Raw genomic sequence first — 23,679 nt, 5'->3', positions numbered from 1 at the left:
GACTGAGATATTATTCCTGCCGAACTCAGAGCCAACCTATGCATTCACTCTTCCCGGATCCCTCACAGACCTCACAGTGGTAAAACAACACAAACATCTTGGTTTGGTCATTGACTCAGACTTATCGTTTAGTAGACATGTCGACTATATCTGTAGCAAAGTCAGTAAAGCTGTTGGCTACCTCGTGTCTCACTGCTCCCACCTACCGCTTGAATGCATTCGCCTTTTTTATCATTGCTATATTCTCCCCATTTTTCTCTATTGCTCAACCGCCTGGTCATTCCTACTTAGTAAATCGTTAATGAGTACCCTGGAAGTCCACAATAAGAGGATACTCAAAGTCCTTTTCCGCAAACCATCATACTTTCCTTCTGCCGAGTTGTATGATATGTTTAACACCTTCCCTATCTCTAGTCAAGCGGATCGAAAACTTTGTATTGTTGTTCATTCTATTCGTCTTGACAAAGCCCCGCCACACTTGCGTAAATATAACTGGTTTCTTCCCACTCGTCCTACGCGCAATCCCTGCACTTTGCCTAAAGCCCGAACCTCAGCTTATACCAGATCTCCGTTTTTTGCTGCCTATTCTCTCTGGCTGGCCCTGCCTCTATCAGTAAAATCGTCTTGTACGCTAAAGGATTTCAAGGCCAACATGAAGCTCGTGTTCTAATAACTGCTAGTTCTTCATCCACATTTGTTTCTCTTTGCCTCCAGTAATGTGTAATATTTATTTATTTTTGCTTTGTTTTTGTTTACTGCCATGGCTGGCTACCGCCCCCCTCCCTCCATATTGGCCTATATTCTCTGGCCACGGGAAGGTGAAATAAATAAATAAATAAATGTACAATAATATTAGGACACATCATACAATGTACATATACATGTACATTGTATATTGAAAGGTTTATTTATAACCATGCGAGTTCATTGAAAGGTTTAGGCTGCTTTCGTTACCTTTTACATTCCCTCCTCCTCAGCACACCGCAGGCAATGCATTTTACATGTACGTGTACATGTACGTTTGGACGTGTGTACATGTACATGTACATGTATTTGCATGCTTAGATAAGAAATTTGATGAATTCTTTTTTTCGACTTTCAAAGAAAAGGACGAGCGGAATCGACATGTGTAACGACTTTATTTTACTTCGAGGAACAAGCAAATCATGGAAGCCAACTAAGGCTGTGATGGACAATCAATAAACAAGGGGCTGAGTACATGTACAAAAGAAAGTACATGTACATGTATGTGGAGAAACAAAAATGGTGGATAATGATTGACGCCAAACTAGCTTTCGCACAACGCTCATCCGGAAGAAACGCTAAACTGAAGGACAAATTAATGCGACGGGTGGCTATGGAAACGAAATTCAAAAGTGAGAAACGATACTCGCAACAAGGCAAGTAGCAGTGGAGGGAGTGAGTTTTAATGTATGTGTACAAGAGAGTTAAATTGACAGACATATTATGGAGAGTCCGGGGCTTGAACAGCGCCGGGTAGACGAAAAACGCTTACACTGTGCGATAATTCAAGGGAGGAGGAGAAAGGAATTCAAGGATAGCATCCCTGACATTCATACAGGAGGGCAGCCAGGACTGCGACTGGTTAACTAAAGTAGAAAGGAAAATTGTGCTGGAGTATCAATGCCACAGTGGTTGTAGTCGAATGCTCAGTGCACTATTCGAATGACATGTGTATGTACATTTGCGTGTATGGGTAAAGTCGTTGTATTGATTAAAAGTCGTGTATGATTGATAGAGTGGGGAACAGACAAGTGTGTGCAGGAGTACAACAGGGCACACGATGCTTTGGACACTAGTTTAATAGTTACTCGGTTATCACGGAAGCACGAACCATAGCAAATAATCAAGTGTTCCGGTCAGCAGTATCCTTTCTTGACACCCGAGAAAACGAGTTCTGTGAAAGATAAAGAGATTGTTCATAAAACAAATAATCAAAATCTATTCTGATATTTAAACAAGCGTGTCGGAGACAGTAGTGTTAATGTACATGTAGCTACAAGGAGGACTAATTGTACTGTAAGCATTTCCTATAATGTCGACATGTACAATGTACATGTATGTGTGTAAAAGATTCTATTTTTCCGAAAAAGAAGGATTTCGAGGCAAAAACAGCAGAGATTAGCCTACAGTGAAAATGTTGCCTGATAGCCCTGGGAGAAACTTCAAATATAGACAAGAAACATTCTTGCAGATTAGGCTACAGTGCCGTTTTCTTGGATAGCCCCAGGGAATCTTCCATCAGTAATTTCACATTGCTCTTACTCGATTAGGCTGAAGCAGCTTTCGCGGAATGATGGACATGTGCCAGCAAGGCTGCCACGAAGGCCGGAACCAACGTGATCCATGCGATGATGTAACTGGCACCGTAGGTTGATTTAAAGCTCGCGGCCCCGCTGGGGCGAGACGTTTGGACATTAGTATCCTTGCTGATGAAGGCGACGAAGCTGAGTGCGGCAATGGCAATCGCGATACCTGAGTAAAATAACCAGAAAGATACCAATATACAATGAAGCATGGCAGGAGGACATACATTCAAAATTGTTGGCACCATTCTAAAGATCCGTAGATATTTTCCTGAATTGAAAATGCTGTTTGTGATGATCGCTTAGAGCATGAAACTCGAATTAAAAAACACTATTTTCATCCCCCTATTCCTCCTATTCTTGTTCAATTTACAATGTAGTGTAATGATTAGCACCTTTTGTACAAGAAGATATTTTATGCTCGTATAATAGTTCCACATGGAAATAAAAAATGCATATTAACCTTCTGACGAAGACATTGCAAATACCTTCCAGGATCCAGGCGTAGTGGGGTTGGGTGTTAGAATGATGCACTGGAAACTGGCCTAGGGTATGAAGTGGTGAATACTGGTATCACATGACTGCGGAGCTAGTTCAGAATCCATGCATAATACGTGGATCCGCTTATCCTAATGCAGAACGAACTTGCAAACTTACAACACATCTATGTTTGCTGGAGCATATGCACCTGTAGATTAGATTGTACTTCTTTCAAAATAATCCAGAGTACGTCACTAAAGTCGGTTCCAGCCCTGCTTGGTCTCTGCCTCTATCTATCCATCTATCTATCACCTATCTATCTATCTCTCGCGCTCTCCGTATCTCTGTGTCTCTGTATCTCAGTCTATGCAACTGTATCTGTCTCCGTCTCTCTCTGTCTGTCTCTCTTTCTCTGTCTCCCTCCCTGTGTGGACATTTATCTCTCCATACGTACCAGATACAGCGAAGAAGATGCGAGGCAGCCGCAGGAGCTTGACCTTTGTGCTGTCATACTCAATAACCAAGGTGCTGATCAAGGCTATACCTGCTAATATTGTGGCTATAAGGGAGAAGGTCTGAGCCGAACGGAGGCTGGCTGAATACAGAAATAGAAAAGAAGATACATATTATACACAATGTTTTATTTGATACTCGGATATTGAACCAATGATGTTTGTAGACAGGAAATGGACATAAAGAATGTCTCAGTACTCTGTCAGTTGTGTGCCTAGTTGGTGCACTTTCTGACTGCACCGCATTATAGAATAGAATATATAGTTACTATGGTCGTCAGTTACATTTTGCAAAATACTTGTGTCCAAACAACATGAACCTGTAGTCATGTACGTGCACAGTGTACAAATGTAAAACAGACAGATTCTATGATGATCAATAGTGTGCTCGATGCCCAAAAGCACATCTACATGTACATGTATTTACAACCGAAAGAAGAGGATGAAGATTTCGTTGTTCGCCCGAATTTCATGCACGAGGCGGTCATCAGGCAACAGCCATGGGAAACATCTGGATGAGTCGCAACGAAATAGTTAACTCCTCTTCTTGTTGTACATGCACCTGTTACACTACTTCATACGTTGCATACTATTAGTTATTGGTACCATCGACAATATGCAGTAACTTGTTTCAACACGTTACAGCACAATCCGAGTGGATATCCTGTTCACGGATGGTTACGTGCATTATACGGCAATCAACTAAACAGATCTTGCCCGTGCTGATCTCGTTCCATCGGGCTATATGGTCCTTTCGGTAGCAGGAATTACGTACCCTAGAAGTATACCACACAAAGAGGCATGATATCTATAGCCCATTGAACGCTGATGACGTCTATAGACGTCATTGAAAATGCCCCCCCCATGCGCGGGATGACGTCTATAGACGTCATGGAATATATAGTGATTTCTGGCACTGTCTGGTGTGTAAAAGCACTGTTAGTCAGTTGGATCATGAACCTGCCTCTTGTACGATAGGTCGTTGGTACGAATCCCGCTTGGAAACACAACGCGTCTTTTTTCTTCTCTTTTCAGCGATCTTTCAGCTGCAATTTCACGCATTTGGCGTATTTCACGCAATTTGAGCAAACTTGCGTCCCCTATTGTGAGGCGCTATTCTTTTGGGGGACTGTATCGATTCTGTCACCCTGTGGTTGATAGTCTTGGCAATCATTTCCAAAATATTTGAGGACCCCAGTTGCCAGAACCCTGGAGTTTTAGAACTTGCTATTGGCCCTGTTTTTAGCATTTTATATGCAGAGTACCATAGGCAAGGCCCAGTAGCGCTGAATGGGTTAAATATGAAAATGAGACCAAAACGTCGCGTAATGATTACATTGATAATGGTGGGCAGCTCTGCATAACGTTTGGTCACCAGCATTTGTCAATCAGGCTTTTATCTTTTTTCCGAGTCGTGGTCTCGTTCTTGGGATTGCCCAGCCTAATAAGTTTTGATTGTTTTCCCTCAAGAAATTTGCTATTAATTTTGTATTTGTAATTTTGCATTCTCCACAAGCCTAAGCCTAAATCGAGGGAGTCTCCGTCAACAGCTTATGAAGAAGCACAAACTGAGGATAGAAAATAATAATACATGCAAAACAGATGGAACGACGCGGAGTGGTAGGAAATTAACCCAGAGCTATCACCGTGCAGTATTCGCAAGTGCACTTCCATCTCGAACTGCTCGCTTACCGGGAAACTCTGGTTCCGTGATCTTGATTGCTGTGCATGTAGCAAACCTGAGTCCTGCTACGTTCAGCTCGTCACATTCCCGCCAAATTCCGGTGTCGATTTTTCGGCTATTTCCAAGCATGTCACTCACGGACTGCTCGTACCACTTTGGTACAGCTGTGTGGGGAAACAGACAACGTGCACGCAGTAAGCTAAAACTATTTGGCAACGTGTAACGCGTATACGATGTGTGAGGTGAAGAGAAATATAGGCACCAGAAATTAATGTTACTCCTATCAGATACATTGTACAAAGTGTCTGGAGGCCTTGCTGAAAATATATTCATCAATACCCTGAGGAGGGCAGTGCTTACTACATTGTACGGATGGGTATGTGCAGTGGCCTTATCACGAATCATCTGAGCAATATCACCGTTAATGTTCTTTGTGCTTCTGTAACTTTAACCCTTCCCATCAGGAAAGCGAGATTGGGGGCGGGGGGAGGGGGAGATACTTACAAATTGGCTACAACTAATCCGTTCTTTGCACGAGATTCAAAACGCTTTCCAATATTGAATAATAGGTCACATACATTATGCGATAGCTGGCTTTGAATTCTACTTGAGTTGAATGACAAGTCTGACAAATGAGGCCAGGACAAAACATTTTTCCCAGTAGGATCCTTTTTATAAGGCTCATGCTGTAAAACAACACGATGCTATTGTTAGAGGGAAACAAATCAGCACACGAAGCACAGACGCCATATTTGTTTCCGACTAGGCCTTTCATTCCATTACTCTTCAGGTCGAATACAATGGTGATTAACAAGTTAATAATTTACGTGGAATTGAACAGGAATGGAGCTGTTTCTGTGCCCCGGACGTGGGCAGACCAGTGGTGATCATGACTTTCTCTCGCGAAAATGAAACACTTTGTTGAAGGAGAAATATCACCAGGACTTCATGTTACGCAATGGTCCGATATTACATGTAAATTCCGGGGAAAGAAACACACGCCTCAGTATTGTTTTGAAATCCTAGGCTAGTGGAAGAACGCAGTGCCACCAAATTGTTTTGACAAAGACATTTCCAACGTAATGCCCACATACGAAACACTTTCTACTCTGTTCACGTACATTGTACATGTACAAAAGTGGGACCTCCGAACTTTCCTTTTTCCTAAACCAGCCATTTGCCAGGTTCCTGTTTGGGCTGCGCACTCCTAAATGCCCGGTTTGAGTTATTCGACGGCAGTAGGGTAATATTGATAACGTCCTTACATTCAAGCGATCATAGACATGTACATATACGTTGCCACAACCTACCGATTAATAAAAATGAATTGCAACGAGGTAATACTACATATTGGTGATAAATTCTGGAAACTCACCATGAACAGTAATCAGGAGCGCAAGCGTCACCACCCCCGCCAGTACAAGGGAAACAACAGCATTGTTGGCCATCCTTCTTCGTACAAAGAAAATATCAGAGTCTGAAAAGCTTAGCAATTGCCAGCACCACAAAAGTATACTTGCTGAAAGATGCAAGGGAGGAGTAGTAGTTTTGGAAGACCCTTTCCTCCCTTTTATAGGGAAAGGACATAAGAAGACTTTGGCAAAGGGCTAGATCTTCATCACTATCGAACTTGGTAGGCGGGTCTGGACCAGATTCTACTTTGCGGGAATGCTTTGGGGAAAGTGAAGGAATGATGAGTGGGGATTTTTGTGGAAAACTACTTACCGTCGCCAGTGTCAGGACTGATAGTATGCGTACATGTATGTACATGTATGTACAATCATGAACTTTTACATGTGAATGTACAGTACATACATGTACATATACATATGTCTATGCAGTGATAAACCCATCCGCCTGATGTACCGTCCCATGAATCATTGAATGCCTAAGACCGTTGGTAGATTTCTGATATCCACCCATTGGGACACCCCATCTACATGTACACGTATCATGACAACTACGACTCGACTTCTTTCCAGCCGGGAGACAGTGTTCGCGGCGGAGTCGCGTGCTGCGCCCAGTCCTTTGACGTCAACAGGGCCACCCTGCAGCATGGGCATGCCACAAAATCAAAGATTGCCATGGACACACGTGATATGGGTGTAGTGTCAAGGCAAAAGGCTGCTTTTACTCAAGCGCTATTTTTGTCCGTTTGAACACAAACAGTAGCGGAATTTTGTTACGAGCGCAGCGGAAACAGGTCTTCTATGTTTGAATGTTACCGGGATCTTTGGTTGTTCTTTCTCTAGGTTTTATAGTCTGTTGGCAAAGTGGTCATAAATTGTAGGTTGAATCGCTAAAGGGTTCGTAATAATTGAGTTAGGGCAGAGGCTGTTAGTCAATATTATTTCCAATCCCAGAATATTGTTACAGCCTGCCCTGGATGTTCTTATGCTCAACGTTCGGAGTGCTGTTTCTGAAGTTTGGTGGCTGAACTGGAGCTGTCGCTGAATAGTCGCAGTAGTGGACTCGCTGCACTCGTCGCTACGCCTAGCCACCCTACTCGTGCGTATCGATCGGACGAATACTACGTAATGAATCATGATGATCACGTCCTAAGCTCCGTCATTCAGTGGTCACATCAAGGGTTATTTCGTGTATCCTATACGCTAATGGATAGGACATTCCATAAGAGTGAAGTGGATCCTTTGGCCGAGCTGCTTCAGGCTGTACTGTGAGGTGATAATTCCGAAAAAGGCAGTGGGACTTATCAGCGTGACCTGGATCTGGCTGAGCTGTGTAACACCTGCCCTGGGACAGAATGTCGTCGGCGGCCATCATGCCGATCAAATGCGGATATCGGCACAGCCCTCCAAGGCTTGTACTCTGCTACAAACAGGGTAAGCAGGCGCGTGCGCCGGTGCCCTTCAAGGGGGGGCTCCCCTGTGAAAATTTTCAAAACATGAACCAAAATCCTGCATTTTGAGCGAAAAGGGGGGGGGGGGTTCCGGGCACCCAGGAGCCCATACGGGGCACGCGCCTGGTAAGCTGGTGTGCACCGATTGTGCTTTACCAGGGCCGCCAGAAGCAGTTTTTGACTGGTTAGGCCATACCACACTCCACAGCCTTTCATACATTGTGCTGCACTACTTTTCACTACTTTTACTTTAGCTCATACATGTACAATCGTGTACACGTACACTCTTCAAAGCGGTGAACCCCTTGATAGGCGGCAAGCCTCTGGATCACCCTAATACAGATACTATTATGACCGTAAAATCTTAATTTTAAGTAGTTACAGTAAGAACTTAGAAGTTGCGACTTCGGCGATACAGTCAGACCTCGCATAACCGCACACATCCGTTTTCCACAAAAATATCCGGATAGGCGAGGGAACCGGATAATCGAACACACATACTGTATGTATGCGTGGCATATGCTGTAAATCGGTAACCAACGATTTTCTTCCGGATGGCGAGGGATCCGGATAAAAGAGGACCGAATAAGCGAGGTCTGACTGTATTAGTCATGAAGTTGGTTGTTCCAACTAGGAACACACGCAAGTGTCAAGTTCGGCAAGAAGCGTGTGTTCCTGGTTGGAACAACCAACGTTATTTACAGTAAGCTGATTGTAAATTGCCCTCAGAATGTGCATAGATCATGCAATGTGTTTTGTGGTGCTTGAAAACTAAAACCGATTGCGGCAACTTCAACCATATTTGTACCAGGTATGCCAGCAGTGGCCTGTTGGTCTAGGAGTCTCGCTTTGGGTGCGAGAGGTCCCGGGTTCAAATCCCGGACAGGCCCATTTTTTTTGTTCAAAGATCGTAGCTCAATCTTCAAGCTGTCCTCCCCTTCATGAGTGATAGCACCAAGTTTACGAAACCAGGAGTGAGCAAGTCGGCGATCTCTTGGTCCACTGTGACCATTCTTAATGGTGTTCAACTTCAAACTTCAAAGGATGTGTACTACTATCGCAGCACCTGCTGCCCAGGCAGAATATCGGGTGGTACAGAAATGGATCCATGCATCCTGAACCTGCTGACCTAACATCGTATCTAGAAGACGAGTTCTAAAAAGCAGACACACTTGATCATGCTTCTGCCGAAATGAAGCAATAATTGAGCCGACTGAGTTGGTGTTAAACTGCAGAGAAAGTGTTGCTCTTGACTTCACACTACTCAACGCAGCGTCCGATAGAGAGATCACCTCCGCATATTCTGGTTGGGGCGGGGGAGACTCTTGATAATACCATAGAATAATCTGATATTACTAAGAATTTAGAGGAAATGACACATGGTGTTATGGTTACGGCTGGAAAGTGCCAGGCCACGGCTAGTAAGTAGTCATGACAACCCTGACTTTTGGATCCACTGGGATCCACGTTATAAATGAATCGCAGTCATGTCATGTTTGAGTAGTTTTCACACAGTGTGTGTGTGTGTGTGTGTGTGTGTGTGTGTGTGTGTGTGTGTGTATACGTGTGTGTGTATACGTGTGTGTGTATACGTGTGCGTGTGTGTGTGTGTGTGTGTGTATGTCATGATGCACATGTTCATCAGGTGGAAAGACGCGGCAACGGACAATGCCAGTTCGCAATTCAAGCCAGACAGACAGGTAACCAATGCCTTAGTACAGTCAACTTTGAGAGTTTTTTTCTGGTTGTGCTACTCCAGTTGTATTTGGCACAAGTACTGAGGTCCAGAGCACTTCCAAGGTCAGGGCAAGGAGCTTATCAGTAGAATGGCAGGGTGGCGAGGGGGAGTGCACTTGTGTCTGAGTTGTGTGTATGTGCCTGTGTTCAATTGGGGGGGGGGTAGCAGATGAGCTCGTGTTTATATGTGTGTGTGTGTGGGGGGGGGGGGGGCTATCGTATGGGGATGGGTTTGTGTGTGGGTGGGTGTGTACATGCGTATGTTCATGGGGGTGTATTTGTGTGGGTGGGTGTGGGTGGGTGTGGGTGCGCATGTGTGAGGAGGTGCTCGTGTGTGGAACTACACGCAACATAGCTTGTATATGGTATGGCCGGATTAATCTGATGATGAGCGCATGTAACTATATATTCGTATTTGTTTATGTGCATCCTTTCACTTTACCACATGTACTGTATAGCACTTCCCAACTGGTTGATCAGCTGTTGAGCCGACATGCAGACTACCTTACAACAGTGCCCCGTCAACAGGTGAGGACGTGTGTTGTGCGCCGTTAGCCTGATCAAGTTCTTCAGAAATGCGTGCGTTGTGCAAATGTTCAGTCAAACCGGTTTGGATAAGCAACTGTATTCTAGGAACTCTGTGACACTTAGGTTTACAAATGTTGCCGCCGCAACTGCCAACCGTGAGCAGGTTTAAAGCCCGTTTTGCGATGCGATCTGCGACGCAGGAGTGCAATGCGAACTCTCAAAGTACTCGACATGGGAAGCAGCACAGAAGAAGTCAGCGATGCGACGTCGTTTTGCTGATGTGCCTGTGTGAGACGTGGGTGAAATTTGGGGATTTGCTAGTTTTGCGGTCGTCCCCTCACTCCTCACGTCGCTAAAATGATTCTGAGAATCACGTTCAAGGGCTGTCAGTAATAGATACTAAAAGCGCGGATGCTGAAACATGTTACCATCGTGTATGCCATTCACCTTTTCCTGGGATGCTGGTTGATAAGTTGTTGGATGTTGTGCGTGCGTGTGTGTATATGTGTGCGGGTGTGGGTGTGTATGCACGGATATGTGCGTTCGCGCGTCTGTGTACGTGGATGTGCCTGCTTGGCACGTGCATGTGGATGTGCATAACGTTGTTGATCACTTCTATCTTCTCAGATTCATAACCTGGTCGAAAGGCTGCTGGACAGGAAGAGTACGGTACAAATGCCTGGCAAATCTGAAGCCACAACAGCTAAGAAAGCAGTGGCATCGCTTCCCTCACGACCCATCAATAGCAGTTCTTCATCAGATGAAGATGATGACGCAGCCCGAGACCGTCACCAAGTTGCAAGTCCGGTAGGCAGCGGTTCTGCCTCTCCGACTTGGAAAGTGGCAACGCCAACCATCAACCTGAGCAGTAGCAGCAGCAGCAGTCTCGAAGATTTCTCCCGGCAGAAGACTCGTGCACCAGCTGGGGCAGGTGGTATCAATGATGATAATGATGATGACGACGATCCTCTCGGTTTGGCGAACATCACAGCAGCAAGATCAGGCTCGCTGACCACTCGCAAAACGGAACCTTCGAGAAAGACTGAGCAACCCAACGTGAGTGCTAAGCAAAGCAGTGACAGTGACGATGATTCCTTTGCTGGCCTGCAGCCGAAACAGGAACAGCAAGACCGGTTGTCCGCACATGTCGGTAAGAAACCCCACGTACAGTTCAGCACCGGCCAAGACCAGGTGTTTGAAATCAGTCGCGACGGCAGCAGCAGCGACGGCAGTCTCTCTGATCTGGGACTCTCTGACGTCCAGACTGGTACAACGTCATCCGGTAAGGCCGGCGGCGTCTCGACTGAGACACGGCCAAGTGGCTTGACGCCTTCGGACAAGGATAGCACGAAGCAGGCGACGAGCGCTAACCAGGCGCCCCCGCTCACCAGCACGCCTCGCAAAGGGGCTGGCCCACTCGGCTCGCTACCGTCCCTACCCGGCTTATCCCCACTGCCCAGTCTGGCTAACACAGACAACGCCAGCAAGAAGAAAACGAAGAAGAAGGCTGGAAAGGACAAGGCGAAATCGGGCGGAGGAAAGAAAAAGAGCATGGACGCTCTTCTTGGTTTGCTGGATGATGACGACGATGATATCGATGAGGATGCTTTGCCAACCAGCCCTCGCTGCAAGTCTGATCCAGCGCCGAGAGACAGTGACTCGGATTCGCTGCTAGGCGGGCTAGCGAAAGGAGGGCAACATGTGCAGGCAAGAAGTACGGAGTCCAAACGTGTACCTCAACACGTCCAACCCAGCACGAGAGGAACACAAGATGTGCGTTCTCCGGAGCCAAGCGCTTCTTCGGCGAGCGATTTGGATTCGTTCGGATCTCCTATTCAAAAGCGAGCTGCAAGAAATCTAGATCCTGCTCCAGCCTCCAGCCCAGCACAGCCAATGTCCGCACAGCAGCGTGACTTGACTGGTTCGGCGGAAGACTCGCCTTCTGAAATGTCGTTCGGCGAGCCCTCGAAGCCGAACGCCGCCAATAGCACATTGCCCGCCGCGCAAACACTCTCTTCAGGTTCCAGCCTCTCGTCTCTGCTATCGGATAACGAAGCCCAAGACATTGACGAAAGTGATGATGTCACCCCGCCGTCGGTACACGCCGACGAGGATCTGAACAAACTTGACAATGAAACACTCGCTGCCAAGAAGCGTACGATGGACAAAGGTTTCGAAACAAACCGTGTCAAGCCAGGAGACCCTGGCTTTCAGTACGACGTCGAGGAGGACTTTGGTGATCCTGTCGCCGATGGTGACTGCGGCTGGGATGAGGATGACGAGGACGATGAGTGGTAATATTTCTACTCTCATCACCGGGATGACAAACAGGACGAGTAGTAATAGATGTACTCTCATCACCGGGATGAATAAGATGACGAGTGGTAAGATATCTACTCTCCGTCACCGGGTGCTCGAGTAGTGGTGTTGGCATGCGGGCGGAACTGCAGGCTTGAGATTGTTGATTAGCTCTCCAGCCATGCATACCATATCCTGATTCGGGAACCTCTCAACCACTCTCACATTCATGTTGGCCTGCGGGGCTGTGCTCCACCATCATGCTTTTCCTCGTGATGACGATAAATCAATGTTTATCTTTCTTGAATTTGCCACCCTGAGATTGACGTGTGTGTAAGTGAATAATTATATTTTACGTTTGACTGGTAACCATGTACATACGGATATACTGAATGTCACCAAAATTCTTGTGGCAATTTCCCAGTCCATTCTAGATACTTGACCTACTTGCCTGTGAAAATTCAATGTTCGATGACTGTGCAACGTTGATATGGCATGATTGAATCAAGCCCGCCCTGAGTACAACAGTACGAGATAGCGGTAGCGACTCCAGTTCGCTTGGAGGTGACAGCGTTGTGATGACCGAGAGTCCTCAACGCCTGTTCTACCTATCCATTAATGACACTCACTTACGCCGCTATCTAGCGTTCAGAAGATGTTTGTCGCGCTGGAAAAGAAGTGTCTCTGTAAGTTTGCTCCCTGACGATGTTTTTGGCCTGGAAAGCACTATGGAAGCGATGATCATTCAGACTCTGTGCTTATTGTACCAATATGTGCATGCGGAAGTGTGTCCGCAGGTATGGTCAGGTCATTGCTGTTCTGGGACTTGCCATTATCATCGTGAGATACATAAATGACTGGTCCTCTCGCCGGTCCGAGCGCAATTAGGGACTTGTCGAGGTGTTGTTCCTATGTATTGTGTGTGTGTGTGTGTGTGTGTGCATGCGTGGGGGGTTCTTTTAAAAATGTCATGACTGTATTCCGGTACATGTACATGCGTATTGTCTTCGGTACGCGTATTGTCTTCGGCCTGTGTTTGCATTGAACCGTGATCTACTGGCCAGGCTGATCTCTCCCGTATCCTGTAGCCTGTCTGTTATGCTTTTGAACGCATGGCGGGTGTAGTTGTTTCCTGTAGGATGTCAGTAACTTGTATCTAAGTTTAGTCCGAATGTCAACCCTATCATCTGGGTCTAGGGGTGTGCGGATAATGCTCAAAAAGGTGGCAGATTCTGCTCGAAAAGCAGTGAAATTGGCAGAACCATACAAACCATATGGCGGGCAATTCCTCGAATTCTGCTCCATGTCTTTATCCACATACCAAACATGCATGAAACTTACCCCAAAAAGTACCGAATTCTGCCAATTTTTCTGCCGGCATTATCCGAATATGCCTATCTGGGTCCGTGGGTAATTTGTTCCTCTCAAAGTGTCCAGTAACCGGTCCCGGGTGGGTTGGGGTGGTGGGGGAGGGCTGACCCAGCATGGTTAGAGCAAAAAGTACACAGGACATGGGTTGGGTAGGTGGGCGAGGAAAGAGCTCTCGCGTCACCATGGCCACAGGCCGGCCGGAGTCATGACAACGCTGAATTTTGGATCAAGTTGTATGCATGTTTGGGTGGTTTCCTGGGCCATCAAGGTGGGTGACATACCCGCGGGCACTAAATTCATTCGGGCACTGAATTGATTCAGCCGCCCTCCTGGCCGGCCGGCCACCCACTACTACTGCTTGTGCAGTACAAATGTCAAACCAACATGGGAATCAAGAGGTGCATGAAAACTGCATTCAGAATATCTACTCTTGGAAGAATGGATCAACAGTAGAAGTCGTCATTATATTCGTTGACTTCTGACGTCTTCACTTTCAGCTCATACTCATACTCGAGTCATAGCGCTAAAAAAGCCATAACTATGTGGAATTCCCTGCCGCCAGCTTTTCTAGACTCCGCCCCAACTCGCAAAAATCTTCAAAAGTTTAAGTGCAACGTCAACGAATACCTCCGCCGACAGGATTGGCGACGGTCCACGGACATTCTGCCTGTCGATCCACCTACATTCTAGTGCCCCGTCAACGACTCCCATTGCTACGAATGCGCTGCACACTAGTAGCTGTTGCTTGCCCTTGCTTTATTTTTATTTTTGCTGACCCTTACAGCTCTATCTTTTGTTTTTGGTGCGTGTTTCTGGCCGTGATGCCGAGACCTCAGGTCGGCAGAGCCATCAATGCCCCACCATCACTGCTGCACCTCGGTGCAGCCCCTTCTCAGTAGTTGTCACGTTTGTCCTTGTCTCAGTACCATTGTCTCCTGTATTATTTTATGAGTTGGGTATGTGAACATAGTAAAAAAAAAAAAAAAAAAAAAAAAAAAAAAAAAAAAAAAACTATCCTGCATGAAGTCTCGGCAACAGTTTCCATGGCATTACTCCGATTTGAGGCAGGTATAGTGGGATGGTCTAAGACCATGATTGAGAAACAGAGGGTACCAGGTTCAAGTCCTGCTTGGAAGCGGAAGGAATTTTTCCAGCCGTGCTGTGACCCACAGTTAATTGGGAACTCGTGGCCTGGCACGAGGGTAACATGGATGCAGCTAATGGGATTTCGGTCTTTGACCACTTGGTGGTGGGTCTGATCTACTCACCTCCCACCGTTTAGGCGCTGCATCTGCGCCTTTGATCCTAGAGGGTGGTGGCGTTCCCACGGCGGATGCGGAAAACTCGGCTTCCAGCCGAGTCTCACCCCGAGAGTCGTGAAAGTAAAGTGTTTTCACGGACGTTCACGGATCATAGGTGCCTTTCACAACTCCCTGCGCTGGTGTAAACAGTCGTGCTCACCTCCACGTTCCGATTATCTGATGTTTTCACCAGGGAGTCGTATTATACCCATAATTATACGACTCCCTGGTTTTCACTCGCTGAGGTGTGAGGTGTGTGTCAGGATTCCCGCCAACGAGTTACGTGGTAAGGCATTCAGAGCTACCGTCATAGAAAACATCCGTTTTCCTTCACCTGGCAAGTTTTCTTTGCATTCTGCCTTGAGAGGAGTTAGTTTAGTAAACGAGAGCTAGTGACCCGGATAGGACTGTTGCTCGGTTCAAGAGAATGGTTGTTTATCTTACTTTAGCGTTGGAAGCAAGGTCGGCTATGCACTTGACATACATTGAACCGTACATGTAACCAGCCATTTGTTCACCATAAGACTGAGGACGCACCCAGCGTAGATCTACTAAGACTCAGAGTGTAGCGCAGGCAGTGATCACTCCAAGTGGGGAGTCTTGAAAGTCCCTCAATGTCTCATGCAGAGCATGCAGCAGTCGCGGTTGGCATAGCCGCTGCTTACGTGCGGGTGGAGCTCCTCCTTGCTGCTTGTCACACTGTCACTTCCATTCCTGAACGGGTAAGGGCCTTTGTGTCCGTGTTACTCGTACTTTACTTGTTATCGTTGTCGTTGTGTCTGTGCAAGTGTGTGATGGTCAGGAGTGTGTGTGTGTGTGTGCGTGTGTGTGTGTGTGTGTGTGTGTGTGTGTGTGTGTGTGGTGTGTGTGTTTGTGTTTGTCATGGTGTGTGCAAGTGTAGGGTGTGCATAGGTAACTGTCTTGGCCGTTTTATGCCGATGTACTCCGTGTGGTGTAGACCAGGTGTGCATTGGTGGTCGATTCACATGGCTTCGCCAGTTGTGTGGATTAGACAGTTATCTTGCGCAAGTCTTGATCTGTCTTTCAGATCTTGTTTGCTATTGTTGCTATATAAAGAGAAAATCTGTGGGTGCTCATCCATTTGCAGATGTGCGTGCTTCTCTTGCAACGGCGTATACATGCAGTGTCTGCTCTGGGATAGTAGGACAGCCGGGTACACGTGTACCTGGCGCAACCATTTCAACCGGGTCGGAGCCGGGTACACATGTATTCGACGCGCGCCTCTGCATGATCTGTCACACATACAGGCCATGTAGTCAGTCCTTTCAAAGTTCGAACGTGTATTGTACCAACCGGGTCACAGGTGACCCGGTACTATATTTTCAACCGGGTCCAAGCGCCTCCTGTTATTCTGCCTCCCGCCAGTCAAGTCGATCTCAGGTCGGGTCAAACCGTGACTTTTCAATGATGATGATTCCACGCAGGTCCACCCTACTGGAATCTTGTCATCGTTTCTGAGGGCCACATGCTGGTCTTGACGGCAGCACTGGGACAAATAAGACAATCCATGGCATACACACATCATACATTCACTCACACACACGAATGCACGCACGCTTGCACACACACAACACAACAACACAATACAGACAACACAGACACACACAAATACATACAAACGCTCACACGCACACACACACACACACACACACACACACACACACACACACACACACACTCCATGTACAATGAATACGCCGGTCGCAAGAGAAGCGGATCTGATTCTGAAAAAAAACAGATCAAGACTAGCGGCAGATAACTGCATGTCTAATAGACACAACTGGCGAAGCCACACACACACGCACGCACACACACGCACATACACAAACACACGCACGCACATACAGAAGCACACTCACACGTTCACCATTACCTTACAGCAGCGGAGGTCATGATAGTGAAAATACAAAAGAACACATGCACCGTTCCACAGTTTGCAGGGCTGAAAAAATTGACAACCACTATTCAGCCTGGTCTACACCACAAACCTTCTGAAGAAGTTTTTTCGTGCCAATGAATTGTAGTAAACACAGCGTACACGCATGCACACACGCGCGCACACACCAACACACACCGATACAGAGAGAGAGAGAGAGAGAGAGAGAGAGAGAGAGAGAGAGAGAGAGAGAGAGAGAGAGAGAGAGAGAGAGAGAGAGAGAGAGAGAGAGAGAGAGAGAGAGAGAGAGAGAGAGAGAGAGAGAGAGAGAGAGAGAGAGAGAGAGAGAGAGAGAGAGAGAGAGAGAGAGAGAGAGAGAGAGAGAGAGAGAGAGAGAGAGAGAGAGAAAGAGAGAGAGAAAGAGAGAAAGAGAGAGAGAAAGAGAGAGAGAAAGAGAGAGAGAAAGAGAGAGAGAAAGAGAGAGAGACAGACAGAAATAGAGAAAGAGAGAAAGAGAGAGAGAGAGAGAGAGAGAGAGAGAGAGAGAGAGAGAGAGAGAGATACAGAGAGACAAAGAGACAAAGAGACAGCGGCAGAGAGACAGAGATACAAACAGACAACCCAGAAAGACAGAGAGAGAGAGAGATACAGAGAGACAAACAGACAGCCAGAAAGACAGAGAGACAGACAGAGAAAGGCCAGGGAGAGGTAACAAAGGAGAAACAGGGAGAAGACACCACCAAGTAGTGGACATGTATTTTTTGGTACCGAACAAACACAATACCTCACAAATCAGCTAATGTAGTTACAAGTAGTGACTGTGTAGGTATCATGCAAACAGATAACGGTTCTTTTTTCGTAAACAGTTACATAGCCGGTGAACCGACCTAACCATTTCACCTCTAGCATTTTGGGCAAACTTGATACGGTGTCATTTTACGCCATTCAAATAAGTAAGATAAATACTGGAGGTCAGGTTAGAAAATAATCCAGTTCCACGCAGTGCCAGCACGGGAACGAAACAAAGAGGTGAAAATGACGACGAAAGACCAGCTTGTTCGCACGACGCTAATTTTCGTGATAAACATGTTGAGGAATTTTAGGCTAACGGAATGCAAGTGGATATACTTGAACTGGGTAGCATACTAGCAAGTGAGAGAAACTGGCGTTGAAAACTCTCATGCATTGCAGCAGCATGACCTGGAGTCGGGTCAGTGTACATGGCGCACAGAAAAATCAAAGAAAGCCGTAGTTGACTTCCGTCACGAGCTTCTATTGATAATTGTGACAAGAAAACATTCTGGAACAATTTAGTCGTTGCTAGGATTGTGACATGCGGGCACATATCGTGTTATTCATTGTTTTATAAAGCCCTATGTCTGTGGAAAGTGCCAAGTGGCCGTTCAATGTTACCGTGGCTATCGACCTTCACCGGTACACTGCGTAATACATGCACTGCCACTGCAGTGCATGCACGGCGTCGGTGGAACATCCCATGAAGATAAGATAGTGTGCAGACTTACCCGCCCTTGATTGGCCGGGCTCAGGTCACTGAGGAACATAAAATGTCAGTCATCATTGCACACCACTTGCAGCGGTTCATTCCGCGCGCGTCATCACGTCCACAAGCTCACGCACACAATGCTGCAACGTTCAGCACATAGCGAGAATGGCGAGAGTAGAGTTTGTTTGGGGGGGGGGGGGGAGCATGCATTTCCCGTGGCGTATCGCTCACCCTGGTGGACGCAGTAGTTAGATCCTCACAGCTCAGCAACACTTGGCCGCGACGGGGCACAACATGGCATCGACTCCACCGTACCCGTGAACCGTATCACTATTCAGCATCCACTCAATGTCTTGGGAACGCGAAGGCATCATGTCTGTGTTCGTGCACGGATGATGTGCGCCAGCTCCGGAAAGGCCGACTGCATGAAGTGATTTCGATCTTCAAACTCCTGCAAATCCACCTCGCCGTGCTGCCGCAGTTCAGCAGTTACCTTCAACTGCTCTGAGAACGGCACCAGGTGATCATCTTTGGAGGCAAACTGCACGATGAAACTACTGTTGCTGGAGATCGCCTGCCAGTTCCATTCGCCATCGAAGTACCCACTGGCCGCCTCCACACTATCACCAAGGTCGGAAAGATACGCTGAGACGAGGATAATGCCACGAACGCGATGAGTCTCGGCATAGCGCAGGGCAGCAACAGCGCCTGAGCTGTGACCAACTACGACCGTGGACTCGTCGCAGCGCAAACTCTTCTGCATGAACGGCAGCCACACAGAACTCTTGGCGTAGTAAGGATCTGGCATGTCGCGAAGGCGACATTCGATTCCCGGCTGAAGCTCGTCCTGCAGCCAGCCATACCAGTTGCAGCTTCTGATGTCTCCACCAGCGCCGTTCCCTGGGATAATTGCTACGTTTAGTTTCGCCATGTAAGCTAGCTTTCTTGTAACTGAAGGGGAAGGACACCTGCTCCGAAACAACAAACAAAATTTTGAAATATTCACTGCAAACATTACGTATGTCATGTTCTTGAAATGAGAACATTTTTAACACAATAAAAATAATTCTAAATCTTGATTGAAAGTGCAGTGTTTCAAAAAACGAAAGACGTCATCGACCCCGTAGTCCGTACCGTACCGTACCGGTCCGGCACTGCAGCATGCAGGCCAGCTGTAGTGTTGACGATGTCAGTGATCATGCCTTTCATGGTGATGCTGGATGATGCTGCAGTAGCAGCTACACCGCACACACAGTGACCTGTACAGACAGTCAGTCCTGCACTCAGATACGTCATGCATGTAGATCTGTTCCGGCCCGTCCGTCGATTCTGCCCATCCTAAGATGGGCATGTGCCCATCTTAGGATGGGTTGAGGGGGTGCCCATCCTAGGATGGGATAGGTTCGATTGATGGAGATCCGGTTTTTTCGTTTTCCCGCCGAAAACGTGCTTTTATAAATTTATAAACGTGGTTTATAATATTATACTTTTTTTCTTTCTTTTTTGGGAGCGTGGATCAGAAGTACAGTAGACATTACTAGTCCGGATGAGTCAGAGCGTGGGCGATTCACGGCTTGGTCTGGAACGTAAATATTTTTCCGAAAGCAAGCTTCTTCTCCAAAATTCGAAATTTCCTTCCAAAAATGCCGTCGTCCTTGACCTCGAAGCTGAATGTTGTTAGGATAGAAAATTAGCGAAGATGTAGCCGACCCATTCTGGCAAGCCGTGTGCCCTCTGGATATGCAGTTGTTCGCCATGGTCAACAATCTTCTTCTCCTTCGTTCGTACTTTCACTTTCCTGACCACGAATACAAGCGGTACCCATGCTCAGGTTAGTGTTTATTTGTCTGTCTATGCACATACATGTAATACAATGTACTGTTCGTGCTGCAGGCACTGGCCGATCATGGAAATAGAGGAAGCAGCCAGCTTTCTTTGAATTCTCGTGCTTTCAACAAAAAATATGTACACGCTTTCCTTGGCTCCTCTTTCCCACCGCCACCATGCATGCACAATCGAGCTTGCTTGAATGCCCTGCAGTGCAGAATGCTCCCACCACCGCAACCACCACCAGCACCACCACCACCACCACCATGACTACCACCACCACCACCACCATGACCACCATCACCGTGACCACCACTATAGAAGCATTGTCGTGCACGGCACGTCTGCAAGAGAAATTAATAGTATGCCAGTGCTGTAATACCCTGCAGTGCAGTCTGCTCCCGCCACCACCACTATGGAAGCATTGTCACGCACTGTACATCGATCCACACGAGAACATACGCCAGTGACTTACTAGCACCTCCATGCTGCATGCGGACCATTTCGTGAAAATTATCGATAATGCTGGATAGCTCCTTAGTCTATGCAATAAAATAGTTGTTTTCTTCGCACAGTACCGTTTAAACAATATCCGGCCAGGTTTGTACCGAACATTTTTTCGAAAGGTAATTTCTCAAATGTTGCCTTGAGTACATTCTCAGCAACATTGCGGGCCAGTTTCAAATAATTGGACTGCAAACTTGCATCGCTGGTTGTTGCAGCTCCATCACAGGTCGTATCGCAGGAAATTGAGTCCAGCTCCACTTCTAGGTTGGGTGACACGTGATGGGCATCACTTCCTGCATTCTGGTGCATGTGACTCAAGAGCTCTGGCTGGCAAGCAGTTTTAGATTGCAGGTGGAATACAAGATTTTCTGCGATGTGCTATGCATTGTGCATTGCATTTCTCGAGAGACACTTCACGCTATGTGAAAAAAAGAATTTCGCTCGATGTGGTATTGTGCATCGTGCAGTGCAACTTTCCCACAAAACTGGACTCAAAGCACCTTATAGCTGTGGTTTACAGCAAAGATTTTCCTATTTGCGACTCTTGGTTTAATGGCTGCAGTAGCATGCATGTGCCTGGTGATAGTGTTGCAATGGATCATAGTGAGGGTGTAGCAGTACTTGTGCACTGATAGTTGGTAATGGCATGAGTACATAACCAAGAGTGGGCAACTCGATGATCCCTCTGCCCACGGCAGAAAGTTTCATCACTTCAGTTTTTGTGGGCCATTGGGCTCACTAATACCATCATGCATAGCCAGAGATCAAAACTTGTACATCACAGCTACGGTAGTTGAAGCAGAACAATGAACTGTGGATCCATGCCTACTGAACCTGATGAAACACTCTATCTACATGGCACATGTAGAAATATATGCGCGCTTGCTCATAATCATTGGATTTCGAAGCCGATCGTACCTTGTGTTAGTAGTTGCACATTCTTAGCAGTTATGTAGTTTGATCATAACGTTACGATAGATTATCAATACTGGTGGAAACGTTATACTGGTTGCATATTTTGTACCCGGTGTGCCATGACCAGGCATGCTAATTCATCGGATATTAGCAAGTTTGCCTGGCTGCTGGGTGTTGTATCTTAGCTTCACTGTACTACAAATACGATAGGCTTAGTTTTCCTAAATTGCTTCTTTATAACATTCAGTTTGTTTTGCTGCAATCTTTTCACGTGTTTTGCAGGATTGTAGCCAGGGTGAATACCATCATCATGGGCGAAGGTCTCTGAGAACCCATGTCTGAAAGCTGGTCATGTTGGCCCAACGATGACTTTCATTGCCTGTATCCGTCGCCTTCATACTGGAATGAACTGGAACATGTTCCCTCTCTGTTTCTCATGTGGAAGGACGGAACAGATTGTTTGGCTGTCTCTGTGGATCACCGAAGGCTGAACAGTACAGTTGGAAGAATATTGGATCTCACGAAGTGACTGAATCTGAAGCCGCTGATATGCATCTGCACAGCGCTTTCTTTCTGAGATTTGCTTCAAGGCAGGTTATTGTGTACAATTTTGTCCACAGTATTCCTATATTTGCCAAACGTATTTCTCTGATAGTATTGTGACTACACACGCGCAATGATCTCTCCATCATCAGTCTTTCGCAATGGTGTGGCTCACTGATGACAGCATGCATAGCCATAGATCAAATGAGCAGCTAAGGTAGTTGAAGCAGAAGAATGGATCAATGCATCCTGAACCTGGGGTACTGCCTATATGCACTCTCAGTAGTATTTGTAACGTGTTAACTATGAAGTATCAACATTGCTTCTCTTCTATGTGGGTGGTGTGAGTGATGTCAGATGGTCTGTACTGCCATGGCCGATGGTGTTCACTGGAAGATGTTGGGTTGGGCCATTGTGCCCTCTTGCAATATGCTGTTGCAGCCTGAAGGCAATGAAAAAGTTCGAATGCTGATCTGCTTTCAAGCGTAGAATGTCACATTATGTGCATTACATATTTGCATAATTATGTTTTGTACTGGAGTGTGAATGTGCGGCAAGGGCATGCACATGTAAGTATATCGCACTGCAAACAGCCTAAGAGTTCACGTGGTATGTGATAAGTACACTTTTGGAAAGTGCGTGCACGGTCGAATCATGTGATGTTAAAACAGCCTTCGTGCTCCTCCCTGAATGGCTGCACAAGTAGAAATCTCCGTCTTCCTTTGCTTCTTTTTGCTTGAGCTGGCATGGTGGTCGTAGAGTTGGAAATTGTCAAGTATGATAACAATCGTTTGGTCTGGAGACAAGAATGCATTTGGATATTTGTCCCAGGACTGCATGGCTTCCCAAACTGCATGTTGAATGCCATAGATGATTATTGTTCGGTTCAAGAAAGGACTCGTGGGTCTGTCTGGCTATTGTGAGCTCTCGCTAGTCCATTTCCATAGCACTTGCTCTGGATTCACTCGCTGGAATATTCTCCAGTATAGAACAAGAAGTTTAGAAAACCTACTGGTGATATTAGTACCGGTATGTTGGACTAGTTTCTCCGCACTGTACCGCAGTTTTTGTTATCACCCACATGTGCGTTATATAGTTTATCTACAATCCAGCATGATGTTCTTCCAAGAACGCCCCCGACCTAGGCCCTCGGAACGACGTTCTTGGGTGTGCAACATCACGTATAGTTCTAAATCGTAGAATTTAGCGCAGGATTTTAGTGATCACGGTTCCAAATGCATGTCATTGCACTCCATCTTTGGGATTAATTAAGAGCTGCATGCATGCCAAAGCTTGTCATAAAAGAAGAGCAGACTTTAATAGGCATCTTGTACGCATGATTTCTAAAATGTAACATCCCTGCCGAAGAGTATTCTTCCATACTACAG

At 46.5% G+C, this 23,679-nt stretch overlaps 3 protein-coding genes and 1 long non-coding RNA gene across 4 annotated transcripts; 2 read left to right on the top strand and 2 right to left on the bottom strand.

The window, feature by feature from the left end:
• Positions 1–1,120: 1,120 nt before the first annotated feature.
• Positions 1,121–6,695, bottom strand: LOC135830103 (uncharacterized). The gene is made up of 5 exons (XM_065342493.1): positions 6,379–6,695; positions 5,012–5,167; positions 3,262–3,402; positions 2,287–2,496; positions 1,121–1,918 (listed from the first exon to the last, which is right to left on the bottom strand). The coding sequence occupies exons 1-4, from the start codon at positions 6,449–6,451 to the stop codon at positions 2,291–2,293; spliced, it is 576 nt and encodes a 191-aa protein (XP_065198565.1). The 5' UTR covers positions 6,452–6,695; the 3' UTR covers positions 1,121–1,918; positions 2,287–2,290.
• Positions 6,696–7,158: 463 nt separating this feature from the next.
• LOC135829010 (serine-aspartate repeat-containing protein F-like) lies at positions 7,159–13,174 on the top strand. The gene is made up of 4 exons (XM_065341415.1): positions 7,159–7,846; positions 9,509–9,563; positions 10,059–10,128; positions 10,756–13,174. Exons 1-4 carry the CDS (start codon positions 7,768–7,770, stop codon positions 12,424–12,426), a joined length of 1,875 nt encoding a protein of 624 aa, XP_065197487.1. The 5' UTR covers positions 7,159–7,767; the 3' UTR covers positions 12,427–13,174.
• Positions 13,175–18,869: 5,695 nt separating this feature from the next.
• Positions 18,870–19,430, bottom strand: LOC135829179 (serine hydrolase RBBP9-like). Its single transcript, XM_065341583.1, has one exon. The coding sequence runs from the start codon at positions 19,428–19,430 to the stop codon at positions 18,870–18,872; it is 561 nt and encodes a 186-aa protein (XP_065197655.1).
• A 635-nt stretch (positions 19,431–20,065) lies between these two features.
• On the top strand, positions 20,066–22,608 carry LOC135829635 (uncharacterized). Its single transcript, XR_010555877.1, has 2 exons — positions 20,066–20,330; positions 22,031–22,608. It is a non-coding gene; the product is annotated as an uncharacterized LOC135829635 (long non-coding RNA).
• The last annotated feature ends 1,071 nt before the right edge of the window (positions 22,609–23,679 follow it).

Source organism: Sycon ciliatum, chromosome 13 (assembly GCF_964019385.1).
Source record: "Sycon ciliatum chromosome 13, ocSycCili1.1, whole genome shotgun sequence".
Classification (NCBI taxonomy): domain Eukaryota; kingdom Metazoa; phylum Porifera; class Calcarea; order Leucosolenida; family Sycettidae; genus Sycon; species Sycon ciliatum.
This window is presented reverse-complemented; position numbering and strand designations above follow the sequence as displayed.